Source organism: Anguilla rostrata, chromosome 4 (genome assembly GCF_018555375.3).
Source record: "Anguilla rostrata isolate EN2019 chromosome 4, ASM1855537v3, whole genome shotgun sequence".
Lineage (NCBI taxonomy): Eukaryota > Metazoa > Chordata > Actinopteri > Anguilliformes > Anguillidae > Anguilla > Anguilla rostrata.
Genome location: NC_057936.1, coordinates 24,791,913 through 24,818,843, shown reverse-complemented (window position 1 = coordinate 24,818,843; position 26,931 = coordinate 24,791,913). Strand labels below are relative to the sequence as shown.

General features: G+C 43.6%; 1 protein-coding gene across 4 annotated transcripts in view; it reads right to left on the bottom strand.

Annotated features, from left to right (window-relative positions):
• Positions 1-26,931, bottom strand: part of arhgef18b (rho/rac guanine nucleotide exchange factor (GEF) 18b) — a 60,821-nt gene that overhangs the window by 30,556 nt on the left and 3,334 nt on the right. For 3 of the 4 annotated variants that reach the window (XR_010329503.1, XM_064331707.1, XM_064331709.1), the window contains exons 2-11: positions 24,101-24,219; positions 21,343-21,857; positions 20,445-20,577; positions 19,653-19,776; positions 18,940-18,991; positions 17,429-17,473; positions 16,874-16,951; positions 16,155-16,266; positions 15,015-15,198; positions 1,117-1,184 (exon numbers count right to left, since the gene is read on the bottom strand). Coding sequence is in view for 3 of the 4 variants with exons in the window: in XM_064331707.1 (XP_064187777.1) it covers positions 1,117-1,184; positions 15,015-15,198; positions 16,155-16,266; positions 16,874-16,951; positions 17,429-17,473; positions 18,940-18,991; positions 19,653-19,776; positions 20,445-20,577; positions 21,343-21,857; positions 24,101-24,115 (1,326 nt within the window). In the remaining variant the exon portion in view is untranslated. The remainder of the gene's footprint in view (positions 1-1,116; positions 1,185-15,014; positions 15,199-16,154; positions 16,267-16,873; positions 16,952-17,428; positions 17,474-18,939; positions 18,992-19,652; positions 19,777-20,444; positions 20,578-21,342; positions 21,858-24,100; positions 24,220-26,931) is intronic. The other variant, XM_064331710.1, reaches the window with a different exon arrangement.

Sequence of the window (26,931 nt, the reverse complement as noted above, 5' to 3'; positions counted from 1 at the left end):
TGCCGTTACGTACGATATTCTTACATTCTCATGTATGTTACATCTCACACTCAATCTGGGATTTCCATGCAATCTCAGATTCACATTCACTTCCAAAGCTTGTAAAACAAAAACGAAAAACTAAACATGCGTTGTTGCAGGCACTGCTCAATTGGCATTCACATTTAGGCGTTTAGACGACAGTGTCTGCTTGCTACGAACGAAGAGGAAATATTTTTTGCGCGATTGGAAAAGCAAACTGCCGTCGCGGATTCCAGAGCTGGAGTCTGCTCAATGATTAACCGCTTTTCGGAGATAAACCTCCACGTGACCGGGCCTTTTTTTGTTTGACTGTAGCATGGCGTGTCAGAGGAACACAGCCTAAACGGAACGGCGGTGCTGATGTGGGCAAAAGGCCGCGCCCAGCCACTGGCCGTCGCTGTCAGAGGGACCCTGTCCCGGCTCCCCGCTGCAGTGTAAAAACGTGTCCAGAGGCCCCATTTCACACTTACACACTCCACCGCACCTCGCAGTAGTGGGCCGGGTTCACAATAATGGCATTGCAGGTCACATTCGCCAGCTAGGTAGGATGCCATTAAGAGCGGCATCAGCCCAGCTCTCCATTTATCACTACACAGGGGTCTCTGCTGGTTTTCAATATGGGCCGAGTGTGGCATGGGTTCTTCTTAATGAACAGAATAAAGTACTCTCAAGAAGTTCTTGGAGCGGAGTTAAAATTTTATTTTATTTTTTTAAGTCACATTAGAAAATAAAGAATGAACTCACAGGCACAAAGAAAAAAAAGTTATCATTTGATTTCACCGTGTGGCGTCTAATGCTGACCTGTTGGGTCAATTCTGATGAAGCCCTTCATGTCAAAATGTACGACATGAAAAATTAAACGATCGCTTTGTCTTTGGACCATAACTAAAGGAGAGCATTTAGACTTCTTCTTTATAGAAGCAAATAACAATTTTTAAAAATACTTAACTGATATAATTAGAGAAAATGAAATTCCCAGAAAATCAACACAAAACCGTACCTTCAAATTAATAAAAGGAAAAGTCTTAAGGATGGCCAATACTGCAGGAGGGAAAACTCTTTGCAGAAAAAAGAAATTATTCCCACTGTACGTACCTTGCTCTTGCTGTTGCTACACTCGGCCAACAGGGTCCTGCAGCTCTTGTGGACGTTCACAGCACAATCTGAGGAAGGTGGTGAACAAGGGTTTAGTTTTATTTTCGCTTTCAACACTTCTGTCCTCCTCCCGTCCTCCCCCGGCCGTCTCCAGAGGTGAGAACCTGTCAGGAGAAAGGGAAGCTCTTCCAGCTCCCGCACGTCAACGTCTGAAGGTGTGGGTGCAGCTGTGTGCTTTTAAAAACAACGACAGCAATGCCTCTGAACATCACCAAGCAGCAGAACTGCCAAAGAAATACTCTACTAAAATATGGCCTTCACACAGTTTCACCACAATCCCTCATTTTCTATCCTATTAATCCTTTGAAGAGTAGGTTTCTTGGAATGTTACATCAGCATTAGAATGTTCAGTTAAGAACATTCCAATCACATATTAGTGGAACAAGAAACAGGAGCTTGGACTTCTTTTAGGAATGAATATGCTGGTATAAGAGTATATAACTACAAAAATATGTAGTACATATTTCAAATATAGATGTATAACTAGACAAATATATAAAGACAGTAGTAAAGTGCTGGTAGAAACCAGAAGCCACAAGTTCCACTAAAGCCAGTGCTTCGGATCATGTACACTAACCCTTGAAGAAAGAGACAATTTCAAGAATTTGGCAGAAGGATGATGTGATCTGAAGCAATTTAACCAGGGCCCTTTGAGATCTTTATGCTTTTCTAAGTGACAAGGAACTCCCAAATTTTTGAGATCCAGCATACATATTTATCATACAGCAAGAAGACTTATACACTAGATCTTAAAAATGATTAGTTCAATAAGTTACGATAAATGTGAATATGTACCTCTCAATGCATGAGCTGTATGCTAAAAATGAACAAATTTTCTAAGAAAATGATTCATCAGAAAATTGTCAGCTTCAACACATCTCATATTCAATTAGTCACAAGACTAATTTCCAACATTTCTCTAAAACATAAAACCTGCTGGGTTATCAAACAGCACATGCTTTCCCACCTAATGTGAAGTATAGAATCTTTTATATCACAGAAACACTGATGGCAAGTTTATTTAAAGCAGTCATTCTATGGCACATTAGAGAAATACTGAGAAACAAATAGCTGGCCTTAATTAGCGAGATATCGACTTGGCGCCGTAGTGAAAAACAACAAGTGTCTCAAAGATTATTATTTTTTTAAACTTATGCCATAGGCAGCAAATCCTGCGACTCCACCCTCCAGGAGTCGAGACGGACTGCGGCGATCGATGCCGCCACTGAGCGTGGGAATAGCGGACATAGGGGGACGTGCTGGCCTTGTTAGCAGGACCAGCAGGACCAGCAGGCTGTACTTAGGCCATGACCCCTCCCCCCGCAGTCGTATCACTGAGTTCACTTCCGGATCGGACTCGACCCCCGCCGCTCATCGTCCCTCAAACTCGAGACATGTTCGCCACTGAAAAAAAACTAGAGCTCTGGAGTACCCAATTAATCCACAGGACATGCCACTGCCCTCAAAATGGGTAATTTGACGTGCGCGTGTACGTGTGTGTTTTACAACTGTGTGTGGAAAAATATGCATTTAAAAGAAGAGGTATTGTAGCAGTCCAACCAAACGGTCAAACTGCCATTGGGAAGCTCTGACGAGCAGTTGGAGACCACCTGGAGGAAACAGGAAGTTATCAGGAGACAGAAATATCTCCAAGATAACATATGCAGCAACCACCACACACTTAGGCAAAACCTAAAACCTGTTTGGTGTCCAAGTGATTACTTCCTGTTTCCTTCCATTGATTTATAAGGGCTGAGAACTACCCGGGTTTCGGCTACATCATGGGCAGTTCCACTGGGTTAGCTCTGGGCATTAGCAACCAGCTAATGCTTCATACATATTGATATGATATCAAATGAGCACTGACAGATAAACTGTCCTGTCAGTCATTATGACATGCAACTTATAGAATAATAAATTCAAAATGTTCCAATTTAAAGGGAGACACAAAAACGCACACACGACCAAAATCAAAAGAAGCCTTCAATCACATGGAATAAAACTGAATGTGGTTCAGCAAACTGTTCTTACCTAAACTAATAAGCACGGCCTAATCAATGCAAGCCGGCCTTGTGCCTTCTTTCCAATTTACAAAAGTTCATGCTGCGGTTTCTCTTCTGTAAATCTGTAATGTAAAAACCATTCAACCTAAAATCTGGTTGACAAACAATGATCTGAACGAGCAGCCCTGAACAAATTTCACATTAGCGTCCGAAGATCGGTTCCTATTTATGACATGACATGCGGGCTCAGTAGTTCTGCTCTGCTTCGGTCTCACCTGCTTGGCGGAGAGAGGCCTCGGTGATCTGCAGAGCCTGGAAGCATCGCTGCCCACACCCGCTTTTCCGTTTCAGGACTGTGCGGTTCAGAGCAGGCAGTAAAGACAGACCGATTGCTATTTTGTATAAATGAGTAATAGCCTCATGATCACAATGATTCAGAAACCTTTTAGATGCAGGGTGTAGACAGCGATATATTGTCATTACAGGACATGTCAGAGAAACCTGGCAAGCTAACCGCTGCGTGTGCTACGGTTCCAATGAGCTCCACAATGTGTAATTTACTGTGATATACAATTACTGGGCCATTCTATGTGAAGTCATTATGCTTCTTACACACACACGGCTCATATTTCCTTGAAACGTGGTACAAAAGGTTACCTGATAAAAGGCCAAATTCCAACTGTGTATCTTTGTCTTTAAAAGGGTGCTCTCCAGTCAAAATTTGTCATTTGAGAGGCCGCATTAACACAAAGAAACCTTACCTTGATGGTTGAAAATGATGCTTTTAGAGTAGTTTTCACAGAACCAAAGCCCCACCCTCACTATCGTTGCCGAAGTAACTGGTACCATGACAACGAGTGCTCTTAGGTCAGTGTGTGGAAGCAGAGCAGACTGCTGCTCTGGTCTGTGATATTAACTGGAGCGTTGTTTCAGCCAACAGATTTCATTTCACGGATTTGACTGAACCCAGCTTCGGGCCTATTGCCGTGCTTCTGTCAAGATCCTAACTTTTGGCAGCAGAAAATAAAATAAGACCTTGGTGTAACGTCTACCCCGACACCATCCAAGACACACCTGCTGACCAAGAACAAATTGCCACTACCTGATTAATTTCTTGCGTTTATATAATTCCTTGCATTTATATAGTGCTTTTCCCACGGGCTGATTCTAAGTGACTCAAAGCACTTTACAGTGATGAGCGGGAAACTCGCCTCAACCGTCACCAATGTGTGCAGCACCCACCCGGAGGATGCGCGGCAGCCATTTTGCGCCAGACACTCACCGTATATCAATTGAGGTGGCAAGGGAGAGAACACTTTTTATCCAATTAAATCAGGGGATGATTAGGTCGCAGGTAGGGAATTTAGCCAGGACACCAGGGAACTCCCTGCTCTTTGCGATAAGTGCCATGGGATCTATTAATGACCACAGTGACCCAGGATCACGATTTAACTACTGGTCTACCAACGCCACTTCCAGCAGCAACTCCGTTTTCCCAGAAGATCTTCCGTCAAAGTACCAACCTAGCCCACACTTGTTTACCTTCAGCCATTCGACAGGAGCAGGGAGCATGGTGACATGGCTTCTTTAGTGACAGGAAGTAGAGCGGATCTCAGAAGTTCACTATTACACAGGAGAAATGTTATCTCAGAAATGTACTATTACACAGCAGAAATATTATTTCTCTGATGTTATCCATCTCCCCACAGCTTCAATCAGTCCAATTCAGAACCGGCGCTGGCACTGATATCAGAAATGTCAGTGGCCTACAGAAATGCACGCCTATGAGAGTCAGTGGACTACAGAAATGCACGCCGGAGTGTCAGTGGACTACAGAAATGCACGCCTATGATTGTCAGTGGACTACAGAAATGCATGCCTATGAGAGTCAGTGGACTACAGAAATGCACGCCTACGATTGCCAGTGGACTACAGAAATGCACGCCTATGAGTGTCAGTGAACTACAGAAAAGCACGCCTATGAGTTTGTTCATTGTCGGCTCCCACCCCACACATCAGCTGTTTGCCAATGCTTAACAAACGTGCGCAATGGTGGGAGGAAGCAGATTTTTCCTTTCGCGGGGAAATGGCCGGTAGCATCCGCACTGACATTCTTTCCTACCTCAGCACACAGAAGTGTCAAATTGCACACTATTTGCCAAACACATCCAGACACGAGCGAGGAGAGGAGAGACTAGATTCCCTCTGGCCCCAATTAAGCCAGACAGGCCAGCACAGAGAGTAACTGTCAATACTACAAAAAACAGCAGGACACTGCCTCAGTCAGGGCAAAAAAAGAAGAAGAGAAAAAAGTCACAGCTGGCTACAAGGCCTGGCCCAAAAACCTATTTGAAAATACACCTCTCATATGAACAAGTTCATTAAACACATAAAAGTTTTGGCACAGTGAACATCTCCAAAATAGATATTTGTGTAAGAAAGTCTAAAAATAAAAAAAATTAAAAAAAAACATGTACAAGTAATTATGCACAATCACAGTAGATTTGAATTTAGTTGATACGTACCACAAATCCAACCCATAAACCACACATTCCCTTCATACTAGACAAACAAGCTTTTACACAAAATTAGTACGCAATGGAAAAATGGCAGTAATAAAAAATATATCACGATAGTGGACTTGTGCTACACATGGGTGTTTCAGAGACAGTATCAGCTACTGTTTACTCACTGCTGATCATGTGCAGCTGTGAGACGGCTGATCATGTTTAACTGTGAGACTGCTGATCCCACTGTTCCCTACACCTGCTGACACAAAAGCTAGAGCAACTAAACAGGTGAAAAGCAAAGGGAGATGGAACATGCCCCCCCCCCTCTCTGTCACACACACACACAAGGTGGAGGAGCACTCCTCCTGCCTGACTCACATTGCTCAAGCACACACACACCCTCCTGACTCACTGACAATCACACGCTTGCACTCAAGCATGCACTCACTCAGACGCTGAAGGCACACACACACACACACACAAGCGTGCGTCCTGACTCATAAACCACACACACGTGCGGAGGCCCGCGGCAGCAGGTGCGAGTGTCAAATCAGGTGCAGCTCCCGCTGGGAAAAGATTATTCAAAACAGAGCCGAGCAGGAAAGTGAGAAGCTCGGTGCCAACACTTCCAAAATAAAAACTGAGCGATAAGACCGCCCCATCTTCGGGACGTGAAAGGAACCTTTTTCATAGCCTACCCTGGTCATCAGTGAAGGTCCTTCCTCAGGATCACTCAAATGTAAAAGAAACCCCTACCCAAGAAAACCTGTACAAACTAAACAGCTGCTGCAGAAAACTGGCTACCTGTCCATTCCATTATTTCTAGAGGACTAGAAGCTGCCCTCATAAGAAGCTTAAACAGGTGGAACAGGAGGTCTTGTAGAAGAACACTGTAGCTAAATATCATGCATATAATAAAGATTACTCATATTCTCACACAGGAGGAGGGACGGCCAAGGCTTCCAAGTTTCACTTTGAAAGCCTGAATTTAAAATCAAAAACTACACCAACGCACAAAAAGGAAACTTTCACACACAGTAGATGGATCCCCTCCCATGTACCTTAATCCTGCAAAAACCTAAAGGCTTTGTTTTACTTGGGAAGAACAGTTCCACAAACCCACATTCTAAGGCAAGTATAATTTGTTTAAAACCTCTACTACAGCAACACACCGAGCACAAAGGAGACGGCTAAAAACCGTCTTTACCGCAAGCTTTTTCAACCCCCGGGCCTATTCAGCGGTTTACGACGCCGCCTTTCATTAACCCTTAGCGGGCCGCGCCTTGACCCAATTACGACAGGAACTACGGAAACGGGAACTACGATCACTGATTTAAAAAATAAACAGGCCGAAGCACGACACCGGCTAGCCATCTATTCCACAGCGAACCTCCACAAGGATAAAGCAGGGCAAAGCCGCTGATACTGCCTGTCTGAGCTGCATAGCAGTGGTGGAGGCAGCCATGCATGCACGCGCTGTGTCCTCACAGACTCAAAGCTGCTCAAAGGCACTGATGTGAACTGTAATGCACCACCGGCTCTGCCAAGTACAATTAACAGCATGTGACCACTGGAGGTCCAGGGTGCTGTGATAGTTGGAAAATGTGGCCACTTTAACGCCCCCACACCACCCCCACGAAAGTTCATGACACATGCATTGATCTTGGGCTTTGTTTTAGACCGTAGCACAGTTCACACATAATGCCCTGCGTTACCAAGTCAAGGATGTTCGCGTGTATCACATGCACTCGTACTGTTACTAAAATTACGCAGCAACAATACAAACTTCTGCAGTGTTTAGACAAATGAGCAGGGTGCTGGAACTCACCAGCAAACCAGAAGGCCGAAAAATTAACTTAATTATCTTCAGTTACTTTCACATTGCAAGCTAATATGCACGCTACACACATATACCAAAATTACAAATAAGCTAACGGTAGCCTGCTAATGTTTGCTTTTCTAAGACAGCGGAGTGCGAACCTGAGACGCAGGCCATACTTTATTTCCTAACGACGTTTCACTGATGTACACCAAGCTAAGACAACTAAAGGTTAGCACATTTTTCAAGAATCTGCATCGTCAAACATGACACCCCGCTGACTAGAGTTTGATAGCATATTAACTTGTAGATCAAACTCTCAATTTAATAAACATACCATAGATTCACTAACGTTCATATTTGAATACTGAAGCTAAAGCCGCCGTACTGAATCCGGAGAGATGGGCAGCGTTTACACGTTGGGTTCGGTTAAGGAGATTCTCCAAGCGACTAAATGACTGATACAACTGAACCATATGAACAACAGCCTAAGCAAATGAAGCCGACAAGTTGGTTAGTTAACAAGCTAAGACAGCCTTTATCAGACATCTGAGAATGTAGCGCCAGCCAAATTACGACAACATCACTGCTTGTTGTAGGACCCAACTAAACAAAACAATTGAATGGGCACAGCTGGCGAGCAAATTGCTAACGTTAGCACGCTATCAATCTAACGCCGAATATATCAGCAAGTTATGAAAACATAAATATAGCTATACATATATAACGTCATACCTACGACCTAGTTAGCAAAATACAACCAAACACTTGCACATACCTAGCTACCCAAGTTACATTTCATAGTAGGAACATTTCGTTTAGCAAGCTAGCAGGCTAGTTAGCAAACTAACAGTTTTTTAAGAGAGCAGTGATTTGTAATTAAAATGACAGGGAAGGCCTACATGTCATCAAAAAGCCTAGCTACCAGGCTAAGTGCATTGTTGATTGGGGATCATTTCTAAGCTAGTGCTAACCTCTAGCAAGCTAACTACAAAACTCCAGGGATAGAACTGTACAGCCACCTGATCTTCATGTACTTCTCCTATCCGTTACAGGTAGCCAGCCAATTAGCTATTTAGCGACATCTGCTTGTTATCTTCTTGTTTATCGAAGACTCATCACACAGATAGGTATACCCCGTATTATGAATCCCGTAAACGCGAAAAAAACTAATAATTCCAACTCACCCTGGTAATCAGTCCAGTCTATTCACCGATCTCTCAAGGCATTGTGGGAACAATCACGGGCACACATTCTACACAACGCATTCCACAGCCTGAATCCCTTAGGGCTGGGTCCACATTTAAAGGGACACTCACACTATTTGTGTGCACAACATAAGGTCGCAACAGCGCATCGTATTTGTGTTTCGTGCGTTTACAATACGCTGTACAGTGCATGTACAGTAGAAGTCTCTAAATACTATTAATGCCTATAAATAAATCTATGACACGGTGGTCGCATCACTGCACGCAGACACGGTTTCGGCAGTCATGTCATGATTAGCACATTCTCAAGTCAGGAGAACTGAGTGTGAATGACCACACAAGTTGTGTACGATTACACACCTCTTAAGTCTGGGTGCCAGTATGTAATTTTAACTACGAATGATCACAACCAAAGGCATTGACCACATGAGTTACATCCAATCGTAATCTTCTTAACATTTACACACTTCAGTAGTCTTTTACAACTGTTAGGCATGGTGAATAGCAAATCAGCAAAGAGGAATGGTCTATTTATGTACCTAAATATAAACATACAAATTTGAAAATTAGGTAAAACTATCTTTTTTTCTCAGCCACCATATTTTGACATTGACAACAGCACAACTGAACTAAAATATAGATGATGGTAAATTAGGAACATTTATTATATGTTTTCTGTTTCAAAATAACTTATTTTGACAGGAAAGACAGGTCTTTCTTTATAAACACATTGGATCAGTGTACTATGGGATTGCTTTCTCCCTTTTCAAATACCTGTCTGTTCTGGGTATCAATGGGGTGTGGTTTTAACAGTCTGAAAATAAAATTCAATTGAAGAAAATGCATTCAACTGAATGTAAATACATTAATACAAACTATATAATACAATATCACTACCCCTTCAATTGGTCTTCAGTGATGACCCAAAATGGATGGGAATCGCAGCTTCAGGGATACACGTAACAATCAACAGAAAGTACTGTTGTATGGCATAGTATTTATAGGCCCTCATTTGACTCCCTCTGAATGATAGCTTACCTGTTTATGAATTAATAGATTCCCACTATTCTGTTGCTATTCAGGGAATTCCCACAGTGGCTATGATTGGAGCCCTTAAAATCCAAGTGCAGGAAATTATGAACAAAATAAAAAACGAATAAAACTTCTGCTTGCCAATAAAACACCTAATCTCAGTTATCTCTGCCAGATGGTAAACCTTGTGACATCTTCACACACATCAAGGAAGACACAGTGCTCACATCCCACACCCTAACTGCCACTATGTGTATGCCTGAAGAAACAAATGATAAGATTGCCAAAGAGCAGCCAATGCTACTCATGTAGAGTCAGTCAGTACTATCACAAGATATTCCCAAAATTCAGTAAAGGAAACCTATAGGAGAACACCTTGGCAGAATGCAATCAAAGGTGTGACTGAATACTTGTTCACAATTTATTAAAACTGCACAGCAACAAAAACAATGTGGCCTACTTTCCAAGATACATTATATGCAAAACTGCCACTATGACATTACTACATTACTGCAAATTATGAAAGCAGTATTTACCAGTTCATTACTGCTACTGCTGGAATGCTGAAGGCTACAACTGGAAAGCGACAAGTAAACATGTCTCTTTTACTGTAATGTTGTTTTGGCAGCGGCTCAAATTAACTGAGGAAATTCAATGTATGGCTCCCCATGTTTTTCAGACATTATCTGATATCCTGTGCTGATTACATAAGCTAAGGTCTTTAAATGTGATGTTATCTTCAGGCCCATTGAGGGCCATTTTTTGAAGTTATTATACACTCCAGCGTGGAAAAACAGAAAAAGCCAAATGGATCAGATTGTCAGGTTTGAGAAGGCTGACATACAACCAAGCCATTTTACCTTTGTGTTTTTTGATGTCCTGTTGGCTGTACTAGCACTGTTCAGACTGGTTAATGTTACATTATACTCAGCTGAAACAGTTGTGCATGCGTGGAGCCTTGTAAAATATATCAGCTGGACTTGTTTAATAAGCAACTGAATCTAAACAGCCATAAATAATATTCCCAAACAACCCTGTCACTGTTCTAAATTAATATGCAAGTCTGAGTGACCCTGGGTTTTGTCTCCTTGCTTGGCTCTGCATAAACAAATGCAACCCATTTATGGATGGGAAGCTTAATGTATGATTCACAATATTTAATTTCAATCAAGCTCTTAATATAGATATGTATTGGTAGCTCCAGGTTAGTGTGAAGGAACAAAGAAATGAGGTAGAGATTTTCTCTTCTGCCAACATTTAACAGCAACAGTTTGGTACAGTGTCCTATACATTTAAAAGGCAAAGCACAAAATATTTTATGCTTTTAGGGTCACAATATAAAATAAGGAGGAAACATATTCTGTCCAACTCCACTTCAGTGAATTTGAATTTAAGTAATATTTACGTCCAATTCAGGTTTTCCACCAATAACCCACTTGGACCTGACAAAATATGGTTTAATATTTCCAAAGAGGAGTGTCAGCGAGCATGGAGCTTTTAAAATCTTTTAATGTTTCTGTTCTGAAGATTTAAAACCATGATTAGTCTGGACAAAAATCCACATCTTTATATGTTTATAAATATCAGATTACTGTACAGTACATACTATACTAGAACTCTATAAGGAATGCTATTTAGCTGATATAAGCACTGTCGAGTACTAGGCTAATAGTTTTTTCAGCTGGTTTCACTCTATAAATGCTCAGAGCAATGACACTCTAGTATAACCAGCTGTATTTATCCAGCAGTATAACTGGATACAATGAAAATGCTAAGTAAAAAGTTGTGTAGGTCGCTCTGGATAAAAGTGTCTGCAAAATGCCTGTAATGTAATGTAATGTAATAACAGTAAAGGAATTAGGCCTGTAATTTAGGGGCTGCCTGTTTAATTCCTAGGTGGGGCACTCCCATTCTATCCTCCCACAAGGTATTTAATTTGGATTTATTCAGTCAATATCCAGCTGTAATAATGAATTGCATGTGTTTCATTTGTGACTTGTATAAGTTTCTCTGGACAATAGTATCTCGTATATACAAAGCATTAATGTAAATACAGCATAGAGATAGGGATATGTATGTGATATATACTGTCTTCACATAACAAGCTTTGATGAGTGTTTTGGACAAGAAGGTAGCAAAAAAATTCAACAAACCTCCTATTCCTCTCCTCAATGGTGTTAACATATACAGTAGCTCTTAGCTGTTAACAGAGCCGTATTAATTAGAGTTTAAACAAAATTAGGGATTTTTCAGAAGAAAATGAGGGGAGTTCCCCGTTCTTGAATACATGCTACCAGAAATGCAGCCTTGCAAGGAAAAGGGAAACAAACTGCACAGAAACGTCACCAAAACAATTCTGAAAGCAGACTTCTCTCAGGGAGAAGTCAATTCTAAGAACTGGAAAAACATTAATATCCGAATTCTCTTGCAAATGATAAGGACTGGACATCTTTAAGATATTTTCTACCACTTATAAAAATGAAAAAGTATACAAAGCAAAAACAAGAAGCAAAACTAAAGGCTTTCCAATATTCCTCAAAAGTAAGTCATGTGATTTTCAGGAAAGGTTGTGTAAATTCTGGCATAAGCAAGCAGATTGTGAATTCTCAATTTGCCACATTGTTTGGCTCTATGGTGGATATACGCACGCACACACACACACACGCGCACACACGCACACACTCACACACGCACAGACACATACGCACACACACACACACACATATATATATGTATAAAATCTATAACAGTTTTACTTGTCCTTCTCAACAAGAACCAGCAATAAAATGGACTGTGACACACAATATTTAAAAAAAATAATCACTACAGAAACATTTTTCGTTGCCCTGTTTCTAAACACATCAGAATACAAATACGTGGAGTGATACTGACCTTACTGACAAACTTTATAACACCTCACTACACCAAAGTGAAAGTGAAATTTTCCCCAGCAAACATTATTTTGAGCCGCTTATCAAATTCAACCTCAATGTGGTTGGACCTTAACTCTGAGCAATACATTTCAAGCAAGTATTTCCGTTTTCCATTTAATAAACAACCATTTTGTTAATTCAACAAGCACATATATCAAAACAAAATGGGGGGAAAAGTGACAATTTTGTGGCACGTATTGCTTTAGTTCATTGCTCAAGTTAAAGACAAAGCACACTGCAGGTACACTGAGCTCTAGATTAAGTCTAACAACAGTTTGTACAGCAATACCAAAGAGAAAAACATTCCATTAAAGTGAAAATGACTGACCTTTCTTAATTCATTCCTGGGACATAGAACGAATAACACAAAGCATCAAAGCAGCAACTCTCATAAATACCCACAGTACAGTGTGCAATATTTTAAACTATTTACTCTGTTATTTACCCAACCTTGTTTGTCTGCTGTGTTTGTTGTTGCACCACTTTCTCTACTGCTGCCGTTTACCCTAATTTTTGTCTTGATTTTAGTTTTGTCCTTAGGTCTTAAATGTTTTTTTTATATACTTCAATCACCCTGTTTTTTTCTGTCTTTTTATGTACAGCACATTGAGTTGCACCCGCTGTCGGAAATGTGCTTCACAAATAAAGTTTGATTGATTGATATAGTGTATTTTTAGTTTGTATAAAGGAATAACTCAGAAATCCCAAACAAATCATTACAGGGCCTTTTACTCTCTGCCCAGTAAGCACCACAGGCTTTGTTTTGTGTGAGCGTGCAGCAAGCAGGGGACAGAGAAATGGAAGTGTCTACAGCCCTTTGCTTAGGTGACACTGACATCCCCCTTCAGTGGCAGCAGAACCCTTGTTCTTTTTTCGTTGTCATTTTTCCCCCCGATGCTCCAATCTAGAAACAGGTGTTACGTGCCACCGGCACTTCACACTTTAGAGAAGGATCGCTGACGCTATTAGCGCTATCGCTGCTAACGGTGTGCAACAGCCCCATCTCCCTGTCCTCAGCTGGAGTTCAGTTCTGTTTATTAAAAATGTAGGTAACTATTCTGAACTTTACTCCCAGTGTCATACACTGCATGCACACCTCTTATCAGGGGAGGACCGCATTAACAGCTCATGCTTCACTAACGCGTGGGAAAGAGGAAGTTGGTGAGGACAGACGGTGAACTAAACTGCTCTCTTTGGATCTCACTGATGCATACTTATGTGCTTATCTTTTCCTTAATAATGATTTTTCCTCTCCCCAGTTGTCATTTCCTCCCAATTTGGAAAGCCCAATCATATTGGCGAGCCTGATCCGTCACAGCGGTGATTTTCCGCCAGTTTGGGAGAGCGCAGAAAAGCGACTTCTCTAGCACATTCCGCCTGTTTCCGCCTCTTTTCGCTCTGCGGCATGATGGCTAATCTGCGCGGTCACTGTGTCGGAGGAGTGCGCTTCCTGTGCAGCCACCCAGGACGGACCTCAGCCACCCAATCAGCCCGGGGAGCAGCCTTAACTCGGCAGAGACAGGAAAAACCCTCCCTGCCTCCCACTGTCGGCACAGTCTAGATATAGACGCCTGACTGTGGGGCATGTCACAACATTGACCCTTTGAAGAGTAGGTTTTTCAAAATTCTATGTCAGTGTTCTAGAACTCCACTGCACTCAATTACCAGTAGTAATTGTTGCATCAGCATTAGAATGCCCAGTAAAGAACTTTCTAATCACATATTTGTGATCTTACATCTTAGAGGGTTAAAAACCTGCCTGTGCTCCACCAGCACTCCCTGAATTACATCTATACATTTCTGCACTACTGATGCAAACTGCTAATGCAAGGGAAGTAACAAGTCAGACAAGTCCAAAAATACAAGTAGTATCTTATGACATGAGCAGGAGTCGATGAAACCGCAGCTGAAAAGATTAAGGCATACAGTATTCACATGCTCTCTCACAGCACTGCTCCCCAGACAATGAGGCAGCAGAGTAAAACCAGGACTGATGGTAAGAGTCCAGACAGGGAGCTTAGGGAGGGGAAACATGTAATGGGACGGTGAGTTGTCCCGTAAAAGGGTGTCAGCCGTGCACAACGCTGACCCCTGAAGAGGCCTGCGAGGGAGGGGGGGCCGTGTACGAACCGTGCGGTGGGGCGTGTGTGAAGGTGGGGGCGTTCCAGGGTGGGGCATGCAGAGGGGTGTGTGAGGGGGCTGTGCTGTGAGAGTGCGGGTGTGCCAGGGGGGCGTGGGAGGGTGGGGCATGTGGTGGGGCCTGTGAGGGGGGCGTGGGAGGGTGGGGGCGTGCGGCGGGGCGTGTTTGGGGGACATGCGGCAGCAGTACTCACTCACACACTGCAGACCATGCTTCCTCAATAGGCTCTTGCTGCACAGAGAGCAGGTGGCACAGTTGGAAAAGATGCCCGGGACCAGCTGGTGCCCAGAGGTACTGTTCCTGCGCAACTTCGATTTCTCTTTGGGCTCCCTCTCTTTCCCCTTCTCTTTCTGCGGCTCTTTCTCTCGACCCTTACCCTGCGGGAGTGGGAACACAGACCATCCTTAGTGTTTGTGTACTATTAGACATGAACTAGCCTGTAGGTCATCAGAGCACTCGATACAATTTAGCTAGGAAAATGGCGAGCATTGCTGGGCTGAATGGCCTGTTCTTGTCACTATGTTATGTTATTTTACACTGCTTCCTCACGCATTTCTCTCACAGTGATATGATACTGAATTTTATTTTTACAGAACACAGTTACATAACAAACGTACGGAGAACTACAATGAGACCTGCTCGTGCATAAGAAGATTAGCACGGTAGGCTAAGGACATTAACCTCATTTCACTTTAATGAGGGGAAGTTGGGGTATAAGAAGAACAAAAAGCACCCATGTCAGGGATTCACAGATTCAATGTATTTAAAATACATTGTACAAACCGGCATTCTGTAACACAACTTTTAATCACTATTGAGACAAAAATGAAAGTCATCCACACTATGCTGGGTTTTGTTTTCATCAATCTTTTAACCTATTGCAAAGCAAGTTTTTTGGAACATAAAAAAAAATTCTAAGTCAGTGTTCTTGCTTTCAGTTACCAGTAGTGATTGTTACAGCAGCATTGGAATGTTCACTTAAGGGCATTCTAATCACATACTTGTGATCGTGCACCTTCAATGAATGAATCTGGAAGCATGCATTCAAGGGCTTCCACAAAGTATTCCTCAGACTGGTCAACAGGAATGCTAGTCTGGCTTATAACTGCTTGCTTTATCGCTGAACTCACAGTTCATTAATCAGGTGGCAGTTTTTTCAAAATGCCAGACTCCAGTTTGTAGGACTACCATTTGCCAGTTGATTAATTTGCACTTAATATAAATCACTCATCTAAGGGCAAGGTTTATATATATATATATATATATATATATAATGTAGACTAATCTTCATTTTCCTGTGCACAATGGCCGGAGTAGTGAGCATTTTTTTTACCTTGTCTTTATTGAAAGAACCCGCCATCCTGTTCTTCAGGTTACTCAGAGTGCGTTTAACCTTTCGGCCCTTCTCCACTTTCTCTGTCCGGTCCTCTTCTTCCTCATCGTTTCTGTCACAACACAACAGCGCGAAAGGCAGTCCATGTGAGAGCTGTCACAAAAGCAATATACACTCGGGCTGGATCTCAAAACTCGAATCCTGAAGTGGAAGGCCACCGTGTCTGCTGGTTTTACATGTATTCTTGCACTTAAGTGCCTCGTTTAAGTCACTGATTGGCTGAAGAGTCTGCACACCTTGATTCCAAGGCCTAAGCTGGCTGCTGATTGAAAGGGAATCACAAAAAGCAGCAGAGATTACGTCCCTCCTGGACTGGAGTTGGAGACCCCTGATGTACGGGCATAAACACGTATACATGCAAATACACGTGTACACAAAGGCGCACATGACCAATGTTGCAAATGTCTTTAGGCTGTAAAACTTAACTACAACAAAATTACACCGTGTGATGCAAACAGGACTTCCTACCTGAAAATGAAAGCATAAAAATGTAATTAAATGCTATAATATTATGCTAATGAAGAGATCCTCCTCTTTACCAAAATATACTGTAAACTCTGTAAACAAATTCACAACAATATTACCAAAATTCCCTGGGCAACAGGCCTGTCCTTGTTGGAAACTTTTGAGGGGGCCCAAAGCCCTGCTGGGGAACTTACTCCTTGGAGAGGAATTCATACCAGGTGACGTTCTCCGAGGGCGCTGTTTCCTCCCTGCATTCCGTCCTCTGCTTGGCTCTGTGGAAGAGATGACGTCAGCTGGAGAGCAACACAGACTCCTCTCCTTCTCAGACGCCTTAAGATCCCAGCATGCCAGGGTGGGTCCACGCCGCCGCCGCTCGGTTTGTGAGCTACTGCAGCTCCCCAGAGGGCAGCCCAAAGCAGCAGCGGAACACTGCACTCAGTCTAACTGGCCTTTGCTCGCGAGTAGTAAGTACCGAAACGGTAACACCCATGCAAAAGACCCCAGCAGTCAGTGGGGAAGGCCTGTGTTATAGGGACAGATACCCAATCCAGCTTAGCCAAGCACACGTACTTCCATCATTACTGCACATGCCACCTCATCACACAGCGTTGAGTACACAGCCTGCAGTGTTAAGTGAGCGCTCTCCAGGCTAGCACCCAGACCGGCTGAGCTCTGTTAATCGGTGCGATGGGGGGGGGGGGGGGCAAGCCGGCTGAGGGGCGGGGGGGGGAACAGACTCGTTTACTTACCCGTGGTACTGCTTTAGCTCTCGCAGCACCTTCTGTGCCATCAGCCTAAGACAAACAATACACTGAGACTGAGCACCGCGTCTGGGCTGGGCAGAGCCGCCACACTGACAGAGCAGGGCAGTGATTTAGTGCACCACCCCCTGCCTCCCCGTCACACATGCACACACACACACTATACACACACGCACGCACACATATACATACACACACACACACACACACACACACACATGCACACATATACATACACACAAACAATATACACACACGCAATATGCACACACACACACACACTATACACACACACATATACATACACACACACACACTATACACACACATGCACACACACACATATACATACACACACACACACACTATACACACACGCACGCACACATATACATACACACACACACACACTATACACACACCCAATATGCACACACACACACAATACACACACATGCACACACACACATATACATACACACACACACACTATACACACACGCACGCACACATATACATACACACACACACACATGCACACATATACATACACACACACACACTATACACACACATGCACGCACACACATATACATACACACACACCCACACTATACACACACGCACGCACACATATACATACACACACACACACACTATACACACACCCAATATGCACACACACACACTCTATACACACACATGCACACACACACATATAATACACACACACACTATCCACACACGCACGCACACATATACATACACACAACACATGCACACATATACATACACACACACACACTATACACACACGCACGCACACATATACATACACACACACACATATACACACACCCAATATGCACACACACACACACTATACACACACATATACACACATACACACACACACTATACACACACACACACCCAATATGCACACACACACACACGCACGCACACAAAAACACACATGTACACGCACGTATAGACATACACATACACACACACACTTGCGCACACACGCACGCACGCAAAAACACACATGTACAAGCACATATAGACATACACATACACACACATACACACACTTGCGCACACACGCACACACATGGCTGTCTTGCTACAGTGGCCCCATGGTCATAGGGACCCATTTATGAGCTGGAAGACTGAGAGATTAGGGTTGTGCGTCTATGGACAAAACCAGCAAAAACTCCAGCACATTACTAAGGAAACATACCAGTAGAGACCACAAGAATGCTTGTGTTCTATGCATCCAGCCCCTCCTGGAAAGGTCGGGTGAGCATCACCAACTCCACCACTATCCAACAACAAGTGAACTTGAATTTTGATTAATGTTCCTATCTATTATGTAGTTCCAATTTAAAAGTGTGGGAATTCCCCTGTGATGACGTGACTAAGTTTCACTGACAACCTGGAAACCAGGGACCGGGGGCGCAGGGAGAAGCCGTAGAGCTGCAGCAGGCAAAACTCACATGCGACACTGTCCCTCTGCCGTCTGCAAGTTCTCCAGGTCGTGATCCTCTGCTGCACAAGGGAAAAACAGAGACATCAGGGAGGGAAAAAAAAACATCACTTTATTTCAGATCATCAGCTCTATCTCGGTGTTAACACTCTGTCTCACTAGAGAGAGGGGGGGGAGAGAGAAGGGGGGGAGACAGAGGGAGAGAGAGAGAGAGAGAGAGAGAGTGGGAGAGGGAGAGAGAGAGAGAGAGAGTGAGAGAGAGAGAGAGGGGAGAGTGGAGAGAGAGAGTGGGAGAGGGAGAGAGAGAGAGAGAGTGGGGGAGAGAGAGAGAGAGAGTGGGAGAGAGAGAGGTGAGAGAGAGAGAGAGAGAGAGAGAGAGAGAGAGAGCGGAGAGAGAGAGAGAGAGAGAGAGAGTGGGAGAGAGAGAGGTGAGAATGTAAGGCTGTGACCACAGCTCAAACACAGCTCAAACAGCAGAAGAAAACAAAGCAGCCTTTCAGACGGGACTTATGTCAGATGGTCCTGAAAGCTGCCCGAGCAGCAAATTAATCTGCTGCCTGTCGCCAAGTGAGGGCCTTGCTGCTTGTTTACATCAGAAGCACACACGCGTAACCTAACGTATAACACGGTCGTTATGTTCTGCTATGCTAAGCGTGCGGTAACATTTTGAGTGGCGTGTTGTTTTAAGGCCACCCTGGATGGGGCCGAGGCCTAAAAACTGACCTCCCTCCGCCGCCGCGGCCTGTTTGGAGGTTTCCAGCACGCGGGACAGACGCGCGGCGCGGGACTGGTCTGACGCCAGGATGTCAGACCTGGAGAACAGGGTCTTCCCAGAAATGCTCAGCTCCTGCAGCAGAGGAAAATAAATGAGACAGGAACACCCACAGAGGAAAATAAAGAACATAAAAACAAAGACCCTCTCTTCCAGTGGTGACCAACCCTGTTCCTGGAGACCTACCGTCCTGTGGGTTTCCAGTCCAACCCTGACAAAGCGCACCACCCTTCAACAGCTAAAGATCCGCATTGAGCTGCTAATCGGTAGAGTCAGGTGTGCCAAATTAGGGGTGAAATGAAAAGCTACAGGATGGCTGATCTACAGAAACAGGGTTGGTTACTGCTGCTCTGTTCATAAAGAATGCCACAGCAGACTCCTGATCTAGGATCAGATTCCTCCTGTCCACATCCCTAACTTATCAATTAAGAGGAAAACTTGTTAAACTGATCCTAGATCAGCATTCTCATATTCTATGACTCTTTGAGAGCACAGGGCCTCATCTTCTTTGTTGCACACACATTTCACCAGGCTAGTAAAACACTCAGATATCAAATGCTGATGTTTTGCTAATCTCTTCAGTGTTAACTATGTGGTATGTAGAGATATTTTTTGTAGAGGTAGCTTAGCATAAACAACCAAAACGAACAGGCAGGGCAGACACACTGTGATAAACTATGACTAGTTTCCTGTCAGTTGCTCAACTGTAGCAGCGTGACAAACAACACAAGCTGCTTTACCACCTCTGTTTCCTTTGGTTTGCAGCGTGACAGGTCTGTCTCCCCTGCCGCGGCTCCCAGTCCGCCTGAGGACTCCAGTGAATCGTCTTCCTCCCTCTCCCCATCGCTGTCCATGGCTGCGGTGTCCAAGCTGAATCTGACAGTGACACATATTCATCCGTGCTGAGCATCAGTCATGTCTATCCTGACAGTTTAAAATGCAGGAGACGGTTAGGCATTGAGACGGGCAATAATCTACCTTGGTTTGACAGTTTTTCTTTGGGGGTGAATTTAATCAAACCCCAACGACTCATATATGTTTTGTGGTGTTAGCCTGGCCTGTATCACCATTGCTTGTATAACGTATGGGGATGCACTTTTGTTCTGTAGCACCGTAAGTCTCTGGATGCATTATTTTGTATGGGCCCCTATGGGTTTGTTTGAGTAGATGGTTAGCATGTTTCAATTTGACCATTTCAGTGACCCAAACCACATCTTGGCTTGAGCTGAGTTGATAAAGCAATGGCAGACCGCACTGTCACTGACTTTAGTTTCGTTTTGGCGCAGCAAATTGAGGAAGTCCGCACTCACGGAGGTGTTGTGAAACGGCTAAAAAAAGCACACCCCCGTTTATTTGCATTTAGAGAGAATGTTTTGGCTTCAAATGCCACCCGTAAGTCTCGAAGCTGAAATAAATTAGGGGGGGAAGAAAAGAGTGCAAATTATGTGGTGCGATTACTGAAGGTGCGAGCGAAGCACCAACTTAAACAAACGCACTCATGTTGGGCACGTACAGGATGACAGACACACACCACAGAATGACAGAACAGAGCAGAATAAAGCAGAATTAAATGGCAGAGCAGTGCTTTGAGGCTCTGAAACACATCTGTATTAACAGGCTCCGCCCCTCTCGCCCCCATACCTCCTTCCTGGGTCCAGCGGTGACAGCGGAGGCGCCTCCCAGCTGTGTCTCCGTGACGTCGACATGGACCGCACCAGGAGGGGGATGCTCTCTACATCCGAGTCCATGTCCCCCTCTCCTCTTCCTCCTCCTCCTCCTCCTGCTCCCGGGGCCTCAGAGTGGGCCGGGGGGGCGGCGGGTGCGTCGCTCCCCGGCATGTCGGCGTACCGGACATCAGCGCCGGCGTCCGGGTGCAGGGGGGCGGAGCTTCCCTGGCAGGCCAGCGAGCCGGGGCAGGAGCTGCTATTGGCCGCGTGGTGAAACTGCATCCCTGGGCTCAGGAAATGGGGGCCGGGGGGAGAGCCGTGGTCCAGCTGGGGGGTGCTGAGGGCGAGCGCCACGTGGGCCGTCTGGCCCTCCGCCAAGTCTCTGAAAAACTCGGAGCCTCTCAGGGACGAGTCCAGGCCCGAAATGTCGTCCACACTGCTGTCCGCGTCCAGGCCGGGGTCCTCGTAGTCACTTTCACAAGAGGTGTCCTGAGAGGATCAGAGCAGGACAGTGCCCCTCAGATTTAAGGCTTCTGATATCATTACAATTATTCAGCGTTTATGCAGAGAAAGAGACAGACAGACAGACAGACAGGAGAGGGACAGAGACAGAGAAACAGAGGCAGCAAGAGAGAGAGACAAACAGACAGACAGAGAGGAGAGGCACAGAGACAGAGAAACGGAGGCAGCAAGAGAGAGAGACAGACAGACAGACAGACAGGAGAGGGACAGGGACAGAGAGAGAGAGAGAGAGGCAGAGAAAGAGAGACGGACAGACAGACAGGAGAGGGACAGAGACAGAGAGACAGAGGCAGATTGAGAGACAGACAGGAGAGGGACAGAGACAGAGAGACAGAGGCAGAGAGAGAGACAGACAGGAGAGGGACAGAGACAGAGACAGGGGCAGACAGAGAGAGAGCTAGCATTCATTGTATATAGTTGTATTTTGTAACCTCTGCCAATAAAGCACTTCGAAACTAAAATTGAGAGAGAGAGACAAAGAGAGAGAAACAGAAGCAGAGGCAGAGAGAGAGAGAGAGAGAGAGAGAGAGAGTGACAGAGAGAAAAAAAGAATCACATTGACAAATCTCTCACAGACATTGAAAAATCAATTGATCAAAACAAATTCTGGGAAATGTGGAATAATTTCAGGTCAGCACAAGAACCTGAGCTGGTTCAAATTAGAAAAAATATTTTGAAAACTTATATATGGACGTTGAACAAAACAAATTAACAAAAGAGCAGAATGAAATCAAAGAAAAACTCACATTACTAGAACAATCAATTAAAAACAACCAAAACCCAACTGACACACCAATTACAATGCAGGAACTAACTGATCATCTCAGAAAACTGAAACCAAAAAAGGCCAGTGGTTTTGACAACATAAACAATGAGATGCTGAAAAGCAGCATCATTTAATACAAGAAGTTCTACTGAAATTATTCAACCTGTCGTTACATACTTGTTGCTTCCCTGACACCTGGAACCTAGGACTTCTATCCTCGATATATGAGTGGAGATAAATTAGACCCCATTAACTATCTGGCAAAGTTATTTTGCAGCATCTTTAATTCAAAAATCATAAATGTTCTTATCGAGCACAGTGTCTTGAGTAAGTCAAATTGGCTTCCTCCCAAAACATCGCACAACTGATCATGTTTACACCCTATACACCCTCATAGCTAAACATGTCTACCAAATTAAAAAAGGCTAAATCTTTGCATGCTTTATTAGCTTTAAGAAAGCATTTGACTCTATCTGGCACCAAGGCTTTAATTACAAAATACTTCAAAGTTCTAAAGGGGGTAAAGTATATGACATTATTAAATGTATTCAGAAAACAAAGGAAGACACAAACAAACCTGGCACCCCAAACAGGAGAGGATATGTGCTCACTGTGAGACAGCAGATGTTGAGACAGAAGTACACTTCCTTCTACACTGCAACAAATATACTGAAATTGGGAAGGAGTTCTTTGAAAAAATAAAAATAATACATCCAAATTTTGCCACACTGCCAGATGAACAAAAATGACCCCTCCTACTGGGTGAAGGACACACAGCCCCACTAGCTGCAATGTATGTGACAACCTGTCATCAACACAGAAGCGCAATGACTGTCGACACCAGCAGTTAATTATTAACATACGATATATTATATGGCACAAACATGGCAGTATGCTGTTTATGTCATACGTGTGTACACTGAACAGCCACAACATTAAAACCACCTGCCTAATATTGTGTAGGTCCCCCTCGTGCCGCCAAAACAGCTCTGACCCGTCGAGAGTTTTTAAAATCATGTGGAAATAAATCACCCTCTAACAACATCTTAGCTTTTTATAGCCCTGTAGCAACTAATAATGTAATAAACTACCAATAGTGTAATAACTCCCAATAATGTAGTCCATTTCAAATTTTTTATGTAATAAAAACCAATAATGTAATAAGTAGTATTAGTAGTAGTAGTAGTAGTAGTGTACTTTATTGATCCCCGGGGGGAATTCGCACTGTTTTGTTGTATAGGTTGTATAGTTGATTTTTATTTGTTTATTTATTTATCTATTTTTGTTATTACTGTTGTTCTTTGTAACTCTTGCTTTAGCAACATTGTGCATGTCATGCCAATAAAACACCTTGAAAGAGAAAGAGAGAGAGAGAGACAGAAGCAGAGGCAGAGGCAGAGAGGGAAAGAGGGAAAGACAGGGCTGGGAAGGAGAGAAGTCTAACCTTTTCTTCAGTCATGGTGAAGAAGACGTCCTCTGCAATGGGCGGTGGGGACAGGGATGAGGCAGACCCCGTCCCGGAGACAGAGGCGCGCTGGCTGACACATGGCTTACACTCAGACGCTGCAAGACAAAGCTAACGCTTCAGAGGCCTGCGTTCCTTTCTCAGCTTGTCCATCCAATGTGTGGCTATGTGCCTGCAATCGTGTATGTATCTATACGCACCCCGCAACGCATGAAACCCTCTCAATGACAAATGTGTACATATGTGTACTTCCATAGAACAGCCATGTGGTCTGTGTGCTGTAAAAAAAAAAAAACCTAAAGTTTCATAGATGAATTGAATGTTTTGATGTTTTGAAATTTTTGAATGTACCAAAACCACATTATGGCTCACTTATCTCTGGCTCCAAAGCGGCTTCTTGGTCAGATATTTGTTTTCTCAGTACAAAGACTGAGATTACACCATTACACCACAGTCAGAACCTCTACAATGTGGACTGAAGCGAACTGTCATAACTGGACATCCCCACATTCACAGTATCACTGCTTCTGCAGTTCTTTGTGTAAAGAGTGAACAGAAAAGGGAAGAGAATAGAGACCTGTGGCCACCCAGCTGAAACCGTTTCCATAGTGCATTAGTGATCCTTAATTCTGACCTACACTCAAAAAAATGAATTTATGGATTCACTTAATAAAATAATGGACAGTGGTTGCATGCAATATTATTAAGTATATGTGATTTCAAATGAATAAGTATTTGTCCCAATCCAATGATTTATTTTTTTGAGTGTACTCTCGCACCAGAAATGATCCTGAATGAAGAGGACTGAGACCACCGATTTTTGGTGAATACTTTTGGCATGGTCAGATTGGTCAAAATTGTCCAAACTTAGCAACAAGTACAGAAAGTCCAGACCAAACAATGTAGGTGTGAAAGCACCCTCAGATTCAGGGTTACGACTTCCTGCCCATTCGCAGTGGCTAAACTGTACTGAAGTCACTTTGAACGTCCACATACACCATTCCTGCAAAGGATTTTTACTTCTAAAGTTGTGATCAAACCTGATGAAACAGAGAGCACAGATCATCAACTCCTCTGCTTCCCTTTTAGGCAAACTGCAGCTGGTCGGCTGTGCTCTGAACTTTATTCTTTATTTATCTTGTGTAAAAACACCAGGTATTTAAAGTACTTTATAATTATGGCTGTTAGAGCTTGAGGTCAGAAGTCATGCAGAACTGTCAGGTGGCTTTTCTTCACTACTGGGTATATGAAAAAGGACTTCCACAAGCAACTTCCCCATGAGCTAATGACATCACTTCCTCCATGAGTTCATCGTGTTCTGAACCAAAGCTGAGTCTATCATCCAAGGAAGGCTTTCTAAATGTGCAGCACATTGGACACATTGTTCCTTTGACGTTGGGCAGGGGGCAGCCTGATTGGATAAGAGCATTTTCAGCCCCCACTCCCTACATGCACCTCCCTACATTTATCTCACTTTTCCCTGACACAAAAAAATTTTCAGTGTTAAACCAACTTTGACAGAGTACATTTGAATCCTCTTGGCCTCACATAAACTCTGCTAAGCGCTTTTTCTCATTTTAGCTCCTTAGTTATCCAGCAGTTGTTGTTCGCAAATACTTTTTTGATTGGACAGCTGTATCCTAACAGAATTTGATGTACTCGGTCACAGCCTCTATAGCCTTATCAAGGGCGGCACCTTGTGAGAAGACAGCCAGTCGGTGCATTCGAAACAGCCTTGTGCTGTTGCCGTGGAAATCTCATCACTCCCTCTCTCTGTAGTTTGGTCTGATATAGTGAGATTGGGCGAATAACCCGCTAGACAAACAGACAGATGTGAAAATACACGCTGACTCTGTTCAGTGGGAGCGCGTGAGTCAACAGCAAGTCAAGGTGAACACAGCATAAACATCTGTCCCACTCTGCTGCAACTCCAGACACAAGTTTATTTTCGCAAACTCTCTTTCTTTGGTTTTGTTATTGGAAGCGGAAGCAGCTAGTCCTGCCATATGGAGCGCTGGCTCCATCCTTGCCTACCATAAAGCTGCTTTACATCCATAAACAGATTCTGACAATCACATGACACAGTAAAATTCCGTTGCCATTGGTAACCCCTGTGATCCTGTATTAGGCACATTGCAGCTGCATAGTAATGTGATTCCATCTGCTTACTGCTTTTTAATCAACCCCGGAAAGCAAGTAGCTAAAGAGCAATGGCTTGCCATAAACTGCAATTGATCTGACTTCAAGAAAAAAAAAAGATTCAGCCAAGAATTTACTTTAATTTAATGATGTCTGTTTTACTTTAAGTTGACACGTTTTTAATGATTCATGGTATTGTACCAGGCTATTATAAAATTACTTAAAGCTTTCAGTTGCACATGTTTTGCGTCAGAGATGAGCAAATGATAACAACTGAGTACCTCGGTTACATAAGAGACATTTAATACCTGACAAAAAAGTTTCACTGCTGAAGAAAAGGATGATTTTCATTTGGTAAAGCTCAGGTGAGATGAAAACCAGACGGCATCGGGGACAGCCAGGAGCGCAAGCCACACAAATCTGTTATAAACCAACAGAGACATTTTTCTCATCTGACAGCACGGGCAACGACGCTTTTCTTTAAACAACAAATGTGTACAACGCCTTGGAAACGTACAGCACACCGCGTACTGCAGGGACGACCGTCCACTTTCCAAGGGGGCCCCGAGCCGTTGTTTGCTTACAAATGAGACTCTCTCTGCATGTAAACTCCCCTACACCGCTGATGCTCAAAATGCCGCCATACCCTTTTATGGACACCCTGACAGATC